Source organism: Helianthus annuus, chromosome 3 (assembly GCF_002127325.2).
Source record: "Helianthus annuus cultivar XRQ/B chromosome 3, HanXRQr2.0-SUNRISE, whole genome shotgun sequence".
Lineage (NCBI taxonomy): Eukaryota > Viridiplantae > Streptophyta > Magnoliopsida > Asterales > Asteraceae > Helianthus > Helianthus annuus.
Window position 1 is genome coordinate 119,371,504 of NC_035435.2, and position 12,077 is coordinate 119,383,580.

Below are 12,077 nucleotides of genomic sequence, written 5' to 3' on the forward strand. Positions count from 1 at the left end.
CCTACATGGAACCTATACGAGACTTATACTATATACTATATGATACGATGCAACACGATACGATACTATAGGATACCATACAACACTCGTATAAGCCTATAGATGTAGTATAGGTCCCTTATAGGCCTATAGGTGTGGTTTAGGTCCCGTGTAGTCCTATAGGCATATACAAGACCTACATGTAACCTATACAAGACTTATACTATACACTATACGATACAATGCAACACGATACGATACTATAGGATACCATACAACACTCGTATAAGCCTATAGATGTAGTATAGGTCCCTTATAGGCCTATAGGTGTGGTTTAGGTCCCGTGTAGGCCTATAGGCGTATACAAGGCCTACATGGAACCTATACGAGACTTATACTATACAGTATATGTCACGTATTAACCTCGTATAAGCCTATAAGTGTGATATCGTATCGTATAGCGTAGTATATGTCACGTATTGACCGCGTATAAGCCTATAAATGTGATATCGTATCGTATAACATAGTATATGTCCCGTATAGGCCTATAGATATAGCATAGGTCCTGTATAGGCCGCGTATATGTCCTCGTATATTGACCTCGCATATACAAGACCTATAGGAAACCTATACTATACTATACTATACTATACGATACGATATAACACCCGTATAGGCCTATAGGTGTGGTTTACGTCCCGTATAGGCCTATCGGTGTGGTTTAGGTCCCGTGTAGGCCTATAGGCATATACATGACCTATATGAGACTTATACGCGGCTTATACGAGACTTATACTATACACTATACGATACGATATGACACTATAGTATAGGTCCCGTATAGGCCTATTGGCAGATACAAGACCTATATGAGACTTATACGAGGTTTATACGAGACTTATACTATACGATACGATACTTAAAAATGTTTTTTTTTTTAAATTCACCCTTTATATACGCTGCGTATAGGCCTATACGCAGCGTATATAAAGGGTCAAAAAATATATTTTTACTACAGGTTTGGGGTTAAAAATAAAAATTACCCTTTATATAAGCTGCGTACAGGTCTATACGCAGCGTATATAAAGGGTCAAAAAGACAATTTTACCCTTGCATATGGCTGCGTATAGCCCCAAATGCTGGGGTAAAATGGTCTTCCACACTATAGGTTGCGTATAGACCCATACGCAGCGTATATAAAGGGTCAAAAAGACAATTTAACCCTTGCATTTGGCTTCGTATAGCCCCAAATGAAGGGGTAAATGGTCTTTTTGACCCTTTATATACGCTGCGTATAGACCTATACGCATCGTATATAAAGGTTTTTTTTATAAACATTTATACATTATTGGTTTTAGTAAATTTTATAAAAAAAGTTATATCGAATCGTATGGTGTAGTATAGGTCACGTATCGGCCTCGTATAAGTTTCCTATAGGTCTTGTATATTCCTATAGGCTTATACGGGACCAAACCACACATATAGGCCTATACAGGTGTTATATCGTATCGTATAATATAGTATCGTATAGTGTAGTATAACTCTCGTATAGGTTTCCTATAGGTCTTGTATGTGTATATAGGCCTATACAGGACCTAAACCACACCTATAGGTCTATACGGGACCTAAACCACACATATAGGCCTATACGGGTGTTATATTGTATCGTATAGTATCGTATCGTATCGTATAGACATAGTGTAGTATAAGTCTCGTATCTAAACTTTGTGAAAAAATGATGCTTCAAACCCACCAAAATGATCCCAAAAGTTCAGAGGGTTTATATACGCTGCATATATATACGCAGCGTATATAAACCCTTGTTTTCTATGCTATGATTGCTGGTCAGGCACTGAGATCCATGCTTTACCTACGCTGAGTATATGTCTATACGCAGCATATAGGTGTAACCCTATACGCAGCGTATAGACCTATACACAGCGTATAGACTTATACGCAGCGTAAGTAAACCCTGATTCAACTAGGGTTTGGTGTGCCAATAGGCATATTGGTGTGCCAATAGGTACACCCTATTCTTATTAATGATGATTCAGGTGTGGTAATGGGGTCTCCTTTGTTCTCCAAGATATTGAAGGAAGATGAATGAAGATTTAATATTTTGTTATTTGTTATTGTTTGATTATATCAACTTTTATTTCTTTCTTATATTGTTGATGAATTATAATTTCTAATGTCATAAAGATTATGATTATTAAATTTCATCAAGACAGAAAAACCCTTAACTAAGAATTTATCTCAAAACATATTAGAATTTAGGTACCATGAGAGATCATAACTCTGTTCTTACGACATTCTTTAAATAAGTCTACACCAACCTCACTAGGGAACACCTCTTCGTGATCAAAGTTAAAATATTTAATTGAAAAATAGTGAAGAAAGATAAAATCTTTTCACAGGGCTATTTTTCTTAATTTGCAGAAGTATGTTCTTGATAAACCAATGCTTTAATATAATTAATTTAAAAAAAATGTATAAATTACAACGTAAATCATCTCCTTATTATTGAATTGTAAAACTGGTAAAGGTAACCTTCATTTACCTATCAAGTTGTTTGTTGACCGCAGGCGTCGAGAACCACAAGTTAACGGGATATGAAGTCAAAATCTAGGATTTCATATACAATCAAATTAGAATGGTTGAAGGTAGGTGGTCAACTGAGTTTGCAACAGATCAGGCAAATTGATCTATTTAGAATATCAAATTCTTCACGGTTAACACAAAGAAATCACAACAAAATCAACCGAAAATTAGACAATAGGGTCTTAGGAAGAATCAAAATAACATAACAATAAAAATTCTGGTCGATTTTTACATGGTTTAGAGACTCAAACGTAGGTTGGTTTAGAAGAGGTTATAGGGTTTGCGGCTGAGAAAAAAGAAGCGTGTTTTGATATTAGGGCAGAGATTAGAAGAGGAGAACCCATATCTACACCAAAAAGAGGACTTGTTAATGAAAGGTCTTCGAGAAAACAACAGCTGCAAACCCAAATGTCTGCGGCACAGACATAAGAGGCCAGGAAGCTATTCTTTGAAAAAACAAACAGCCCCTTAGCTTCCACTAACTTCTCTCTATTTAGTTGTTCGGTGCTCAGTTTTCTTTTAAGAAAACTATTAAGACAATGATAATTATATTTACTTATAGAAAATATATCGGCAGCAAACTGTAATTCTATAGGAACTTATACAACTGAATCAACAAATTTCCAACTGAGACTTCTTAGATAAACCCAATTGTTTATAGCATATTATATATGTCAGCAGAGAAACCCACCAACAACAAATCTTGTTGAACTTTTTAAAATTTGAATTCAACAAATGGGTCAAACGTCTTGGAAGTCACCCAAAGGGTAATTTGTATAGAAAGAAGCGATTGCTAGACATGAGATATAAAGTAGTTAAATGAGCCTTTTCATGTTTGATACTTTTGTTAATCACGTCATATCTAACATGCTTTACACCGTTAGGCGTGTTTTGGCAGCCTTTTTCATGTTTGATACTTGTGTTAACTACTCTATTAAAAAGAATTGATTATTATTGAGATGTGGATAATCTTATAATAATACATGAAGATTATTCGGAAAACGGATAGATGAAACTACAGCTAGTCGGCTCAGAGTCACCACCAGCGAACAGTAGGGTGCGTATTTGATGATCCCATATACAACTACACTACCATGATTTCACTTTCGTTCCTAATATCATTCTGCCAAAATTGAGTTAGCAAAGGAAATAATATTAACTCAAATTACAATTAAAATAAAAATGAAGAGTATTGTTTTCTAAAACATTCGTCCATCATTAGGTCTACTAAATAGCTTAAACATAATAACTGACTCAAGAAAAGGTAATACATGCCCGAAGCTAACAACAGCTAGAATGACGCCCTTTGCTTTGCTCGAACTTCAAACTGGACTTATATCTACTCTTCGCAGAGACAGTGACATTACTGTACAAGGAACCAACTCGAACTCTCTCTGATCCAAAGTTTTGGAGCTTAACAAGACTAGGACGATACGTAAGCATACTTGCAAAGATGTCGCCAGGCAAATTCAGATCTAGAATCTTATTCGTGTTAAGACAATACCCCACCAGACTTGGATTTTCCTCAGGCCAAGGCCAGAAGATCAAAATACTAGTACCATCTGAACCATCCATGAGAAACCTGGGTTCCCACTCTAGCGATTTAAGAAACGGGTCTATGTTTTCCTGGATCACCGCTATCGATTTATACCAAGATTCCTTCATCACCCAAACGTTATACCCTGATGAAGTCCAAGAAAACAGACTTAAGCTGCCTTTCAGGACTCCCAGGATTTGCATTGATTCTTGATCATCCCCTAGTTCCCCCGGAGGGGACGGAAATGACTCAAATGTCTCGGTGTCCATATCGAATTTGTAAATTTGGCCATGAATAATCCAATAAACATGACTATTCACAAATACACCCGGCGGATCCACAGCCCAACGATAGCTAATGCGGTAAGGGGTTGGTCCCAAACATCTCCATTGGTTGGTTCCAAGGGTGTAAACTTCAATTTTAAGCGCGTAAATCCATATGACTTTGTATTTCCCTGTCATTGAAACTCCGAAACCATAAGTTAATGGGAACCGAACATCCTCCAAATTTGGTTTTGGTGGTTGAGGGAGGATCATGTATTCTTCGTCCAAAGGATTGAATATGTAAGTCGTATCAAAATCTCGGTTATGCAAGCAGATCAAACCATTAACCGAGCCCACTTGAGTTGTCCAATTACCAGAGTAGGGAACTGCACTAAGATGAAGATTAAGGGTCTTGACATGATGGAGGGTTAAACAGTCGTAATCAACTTCGTGTTCCACTTCTACCAACTCTAATATCGAGCTTGGAGAATCGTATTGGTGAAAACTTAGGCACGGACGCGATCTGGAGAGATGAAGATCAACAAAGTAGGGGTCGGAAACAAGATCACGCCACCTTTTACACACACACTTGCAGCGGATTATTGTTTTCAGGGGTAGTCTGGATAAAACTTCGAGGATGTGGCTTTCAGGTAATACGGCGTCTTCCATGGCGTCGATCTAGGGTTTGCTTGATAACTTGGTACAGAAGCTTGTACGTATACGTAAAAACAGAAATCGAATTTTACTTTTCTGAATAATTACAATCACAAAATCAAGTTCTTTAAATAAACAAACTAATCCTAATCCTAGTTTAATACGTAACACTTTAAATAAACACAAAAACAAACTAATACTAATACTTGTAGGTCCGGCTAGGGGAGGATCTAGTCGCCTAATCCTTGTGTACAAACCAACCCGGTTGTGCGGAATCCAACCGGGAAAGCAAACCGAGATAGAGATCGACAAGAACACGAGATACAAGACACGTAGATTCACTGTTTAACACACTTGTATATAGATGAGAAGAGTTCAAGTACAAGATTACACAATATATGATTAACACACTGAAACTCTCTCTCAATTCTCTCGGGTTCTCACTCAGTTCTGTCTCTCTCTGTTTTGTGTCTTCAGTCTTGCTGTTTATATACTGAAGTGGTCGACGAACTTAACACATGTGTGACGACGCTTCAGGAAGTCGACGAAGGTTGATTACGAACCTTCACATGTGAAGAAGGTTGTAACCTTCTTCATGGGGAACTTTAAAGTTGGGGAACTTTAAAGCATGACATGTTTGACTAACATGTTGAATTCACGTGAATATGTCTCATGAAAAAGTCTTCACATTATATCATCATGACATCATGATGATGTCATGGTGATGTGTCATCGCGAATTGGTTCGTGGCTCTCCGTGCTTCGCGTGTCGAACTCTGGGGCGCACGACGGAGGAATGTCGCTACGTCGGGCTTGAGCCTAACCTAACCGAGTCGAACCGAACCGAATCGATCTGAGTCGAACCGAACCGAATCGTGTCCACGTAATATGTATCAACAAACTCCCCCTTGGACGCTACTCGTGAGGTTCATCTTCCATGTCTTCCATGTCGGAGGATCTTCAAAGTCTTCACGCTTCGTGAGTAGAAGTGTATCAACAAACTCCCCTTTTCATGTAGGAAGTGTGTTAACAAACTCCCCCTTAAGATAAGATCTCCTTTGAGTTATGCTTGTGAATCAGTTGATCTTCAGTTCTTCAGATCCTTGTGGTATTGATGATTTGTCAGCGGCAACTCGATCATCTTTGTCTTTTGAGTGCTTCCATGTCGTGTCTTCATTCCGAAGCTTATCATCGAACATGTTCTCCTTGCCTTTAGCATATGCACATGCAAGAAAGCTAAACGCGTAATGAGAACAACTGCTTGGAATATAGTTTAACATAAACAAATAACACATATGTGACCATATTTCAATCAACTACCGTCCGACAGTTTGAAAGTTTATCAAAATTATCGATTTTAGTTTTTAACTTTCAAAACTTGCAAATTTTGACCGTTTATGAAGATTTAGTCAATTTGGTTTTCAATCAGGTTTCAGGCAACGAAGACTCGAGATCCAACATCGTTCAATCAAAAATAAGATAGAAATAAAATATTTTTGGCTTTTATAAAGTTTATATTAAAACACACCTAAAATCTTTTTGGTATTTTGAATATTTGAAATGTAAAGACTGAAAGCAGTAAATAAATATATACAGAGTTGCAGAAACTAAGAAAAGTAAATATATACAAACATTCTTTTTGCGAGTTTCGAGGGTAAGAGAATCATATCAGTGTACGGTCACACCAAAACGCTCTTTTTGTTCAATTAGTTAACATTTAGATAAGCATCCTATAACAATTATCGGTATTGTTCTCCACATAAGCTCAACTTATCAGATGTAATCATGGCGAGGGGATACGTTAAGGTATGATTTATACTTACCGACCGGTGTTCATCCACATCACGACACATTCCCGTATCAAGGTATGCACGAGGGTTCTTCTTACTGGTGAGTATACCGATTATCATCTGTTTGACCGTATATGATGTGAGAAACTCACTTATTTTGTTTTGAAAACAAGCCCTATGTGATAAAATCACTTATTGATGAGGAACTTGATTTTCGATGCATGAGGGCACAGGAGCAAGTCCGTGAACAGGTCAGTACTTTCGTACAGCAGAGAGACGAACTTGACTCCCGGATAAATGTGATATTTTATCACTTATTTGTTTGGACATGTGATTGTTGATCACTTATTGAGGTCGTATGCAGTATGTACACGTATGTATAGTATCATGGAAGATCTAGACTTGCGTCCCCGTTATTTTTCGGTAAAAGATACAACCATGATACCCAGATGATAAGCAGCATAAAGACCGAATATCTTAGAACCTCGGCAATCTCTCAAACGAAATTTCGGTACTAAGACCATATGCCAATGAATGGTTCCCACCTGGTCTTCAGTCGATTTAAGTTTATATCACCCTGCACACTTTAAAATGATTGTGAGCCTACCGATACATCTTATATAGAGCTGCTTATCGTTTTTCAGTTTAGGTTTAAAGAGGTTTGGATAGAGCACTGATGTACTATCATTTTCTCTTTTGCTCGCCAGGAAACTCATTTTTGTTTTTCTATTGTTTTTGTGCTTTTAAAATTTTTCGATGTTTTTGTATTTTCGAATTTTGGATTTACTCCCCCTAAAATCAACAAACTAAGATAAATTTAAAACACAAAGGTATTTACAAAAATGATTTTCCGATGTTGGTTTTACTCTTGCTTGACCTTAATGCCGTTTACCAATAATAAAAAGTCAAATCTTGATTTGTCAAATGCTTTGGTAAAAAGGTCGGCACGTTGGTCATCGGTGTGGACCTTAACAACATCGATTAGCCTTTTATCAAAGCAATCACGTATGAAGTGATATTTGATTTCGATGTGTTTGGTCTTTGAATGCTGCACAGGATTTCTAGTGATCTGTAAGGCAGCAGAATTATCAACGTAAATAGGTGTAGTTAGGAATTCAAAACCGTAGTCGCGCAATTGTTGTTGGATCCACAGGACTTGGGAGCAACAACTTGAGGCAGCAATGTATTCAGCTTCGCATGTTGATGTAGCGACACACGTCTGCTTCTTGCACTGCCATGTGACTAGGCGATTTCCCAAAAACTGACATCCAGCCGTTGTGGATTTGCCGTCGATTTTGCATCCGCCAAAATCAGAATCACTGAAAGCTATTAAGTCAAAGTTATTATACCTAGGGTACCATAGACCGATGTCAGGGCAACCCTTCAAATAACGAAAAATCCTTTTTACAGCTGCAAGATGTGAGGCCTTCGGGTTGACTTGATATCTGGCAAGCAGGCACGTTGGGTACATTATATCTGGTCTTGATGCTGTGAGGTACATAAGAGATCCGATCATCGCGCGGTAGTATGAGGGGCTAACAGCTTCACCCTTCAAGTCTGGATTAATTCCATGATTTTGCTGCAATGGGGTACCGATGTGCGTTGCATCAGACATCTGGAACCGGCTCAAGATGTAACCAACATATTTAGTGTAACACCTCGAATTTTTGTGTCCAATAATGTGTTAACACGTGTCTTTTGATTACACGTGGCATCGATATTAAATAAAGGACTAATATTGACAAACCTTGAAAGTACATTAATTCGAGGGTTATAAATGTCAAACAAGGGTAAATATACTGTATAGTAACTCTAAATGGTGCTTGTACCTTTAAACGAATAAATCATGGATCGTACGGAAGCGAAACGCGGAAGAAAGTGAGAGATTACAAGCTACAGGGGTTAACTGTGTCAACATGTTTAATTATACCTCTGAGTGACCCTTTAACGCTCCCGAGGCTTTGTAACAGTATTATACGCTCACAAGAAAATATTGTATAAATTCCGCGAACTTCCGTTTTAAAACGAGAAAGTTATAATCAAATTCGTATGAGAAGGGTTAAAAGCGTCAACAATGAAAGTTAAGGCTTTCTGAATAAATAATAAACTAAATGGGGACTTAATAACGCGGGTAAATATTACGAGGTCCTTAGTTGTAATTAACCGAGGGCCAAACCGCAAAGTTACCCCTTCAAACCCGAAAGGCCAGGTAAATCATTACGAAAGATTTCGTTATTAATTACCAGGATTTCGTAATCATTACAAAAGATTTTAAAAACTTGAAAAACAGACCTCTCGCGACCCGCGTGAAGGTTAGGCTTAAGTTGAGGCGGGCCGCGAGCCACCTCTTAATCGCGTCTGATCTTTGTACAGCAGGCGACCCGCGTAAAAGCAGCATGGATTCTCCATGCGGGTCGCGTGGGACGCCCAGATGCAGAAAGTTTATAACTACATGCCTTTTGAGCATTATGAACGATCAAACATCAATAAATGTGGCATGGGCACCCTATACTTGACCCATAGCTCCAGGGGACACATGCCCATCATCCATGATCGGTTGTAGGCTGTTGTGTGTTGATCTTGAGCTCATTTCTCACTATAAATAGCCATGTTGTGGTCATAACATTCACACAACTCAAACACTTCTATCTGATCATTCTAAGAAGCTCTCTAGCATCCTCTCTGCTCTCTAAGCAAGATACAACTTCTGTAAGTCGTTCAAATCCATTTTGGTCTTATATTTCCATAGATTTAGCTCATAAACTCAATCGTCGTAACTAACGGTTGTTATAGCGATAATTCACAAATAGTCCAGTGAATTGTCGGATCAAAAGTAGTTTTGAGTTGGTATTTATGTGGGTAATAAATCCCTAAAAGGGTTCCCTCTGATCATCACTCTAACTATGTCAAATGTCGAGTCAAACGTGCGCTTAAAAAGTCAACAGAAAGTCATTTTGCCGTTTTGTACACAATCTGTAATGTATACGTTATGAAACCTGTTTTGATGTTCATAAAACATGATATTAAGCATATAAACTTGTTTACGCTCGTTTGAATCGACCGTTTGCTATATTGACCCGGTTCGGAGCCGAATGTCGCAAAAGTTTGACTTTTGCTTTGACTTCAGTTCTGACCCGTTTTAGTGAGGTATCGATATTCCTTAGGACTCTCTTAGGACCAGGTTACATGTTGGTATAAGCCTCTGTGACCAGTTCATGAGTTATCCGAGTCTTTTGCGCATTTCTGTTAATCGCCTAAAAGTTGACCGTAACGGCCTTTTAAAAATAAAACGAGTATTTCGGACACGTGAACGGACCATAACCTTGCTTACTAAATTATAAGCATGTCCTTAAAGTTCCACGTCAATCCGAGGTCTAGAATGAGAGTTATGCTAAATAGCGCAATTAAAGTAAACTTTTGTAATAAACGGCGCAATTAGCATAACGCCCATCTAAACCAAGATTTCGTCACCAAAACTTTTACCCACTGTATTAAAATAATATTTTGGGAATTTTAAAGATTTTTAATAATTTTTACCTCGCTCATAACCTGCGGTTATGGCTACGGTTCGGTAAATACCGAATATGCCCTTTTCGGCCAAAACTTGAGTTCTACAAGGTCTTTTGACCCGATTCCAGTTGCTACTGATTTTAAATAATAAATAAAGTATTTTAGACTTTATAAACTGTTCGAGAAACTCAGATTTCCTGTAGAACTCGAAAAGCTCTTTAAAAGTCTTTAAAATGACCGAAAAGCCCCTACGGGGCATAATATTAACTTAAACTCGTTACGGGCACCACGGAAGGTATCCTACTGATACCACAACCTCTTTAAGGCATATTGACCTAGGAAATAAGCGTAGGACTCTCATGGTTAACCGTTTCGCCTATTGCGCGCACGGTTCGGCTTATGAAACTAGTTTTCATAAATTAGCCGATACGGGTCAAATTATATTATTTGGACCCCAAAATCCAGAGTGTGAACCTTAGACCTATATAAAACAAGTCTCTGAACTTGTTGGGTCAGAATCACACTCCATTCTCGGTTTTCGCCATTTCGCGCGATTAAACCGTATTCACATATCGGAACCAACCGGTCTAGGCTACGGCCATTATAAAGACTCGTAGGGATTCTAAGAGGTTAATTAAAACCTTCGTTCCAGATTAGGAGCCCAGTAAAAGCTATCGGTGATTTAATCAAATTAAGGAAACATACTTGCAAAGGTAAATACTTTAACTTATTTCCCCTATACGGGCTTGGGTTACGGTATGTTAATACCGCTTGATTGAGCATTATATTTTTCCATCGCTTAGGTGGTTAATTAAATAATATGATCGGCTCATTTAAACAGTTTTGTTTCTTAAAAGCCTTTGGGGGGGTTTAATGACCGTTGTCCCGGATATCCTTGGCATCATTTTACGAAATGGCCACGACCATCGACATCCCGGTGTAGGCGTACACCCGGTATACATTGTCGACATTAAATTAAAAGACGTAGCCATTGGTTTTGGTTTTACGCAATGTGGTGTGTCTATAAATCTTTAACCCGGCACGACCCGGGCTACTGAACGCATAAAAGAACATGTAATACGTTCACAAGATTTTAATAATTTTCCCAAGTTATAAAAGAGTTTGTGCCTTGTGCATTCAAATCAATTTTAATAAACATTTTCAAATGTGTCAGTTGAATGTATTTACCAGTGTAAACTGACGTATTTTCCCCAAAAAGATTAAGTGCAGGTACTATACGAAATTGGCTGGTATTAGCTTCCTAAGCATCACGAATAGTCTCACAAACTCGATGCCGTATCTGAATGAACAATACTTTATTATTTTGATCCGCTGTGGATATATTCGACTTCTGTAATACATTTGATATTACAACCAGAGGTTGAAGTATATATTTATCTTTAAGCTTCCGCTGTGCATTTATATAATTGTGTGGTTTGACTATATTGTTGCCAACATCGTCACGGTAATCCCCCACCGGGCCCACCGGTGATACACGTGGAAATCGGGGTGTGACAGGTTGGTATCAGAGCCAACATTTGAGTGAATTAAACACTATCCTAATGTGTTTAATCTCAATAACACAATTGCACATACTTGAGTCTAGACAAGAACTTAGGACAAATTCGAATTGTTATTCCAAATTTTGTCTTTTTCTTTTATTATTAGTATTTAAAGTTTTATACAGCAGGAAACATGCCACCTGTTATATTTCGAGGAAGAGGAAGGGGAAGAAGAGGCAGAG

General features: G+C 38.0%; 1 protein-coding gene across 1 annotated transcript; it reads right to left on the reverse strand.

Moving 5' to 3' along the window:
* Positions 1–3,861: 3,861 nt before the first annotated feature.
* LOC118490485 (F-box/kelch-repeat protein At3g06240-like) lies at positions 3,862–5,049 on the reverse strand. Its single transcript, XM_035988146.1, has one exon. It carries the CDS (start codon positions 5,047–5,049, stop codon positions 3,862–3,864), a length of 1,188 nt encoding a protein of 395 aa, XP_035844039.1.
* Positions 5,050–12,077: the final 7,028 nt, after the last annotated feature.

Excerpts from the sequence above, each read along its gene's own strand:
- LOC118490485 (XM_035988146.1), bottom strand. The coding sequence starts at position 5,049 with ATGGAAGACGCCGTATTACCTGAAAGCCACATCCTCGAAGTTTTATCC.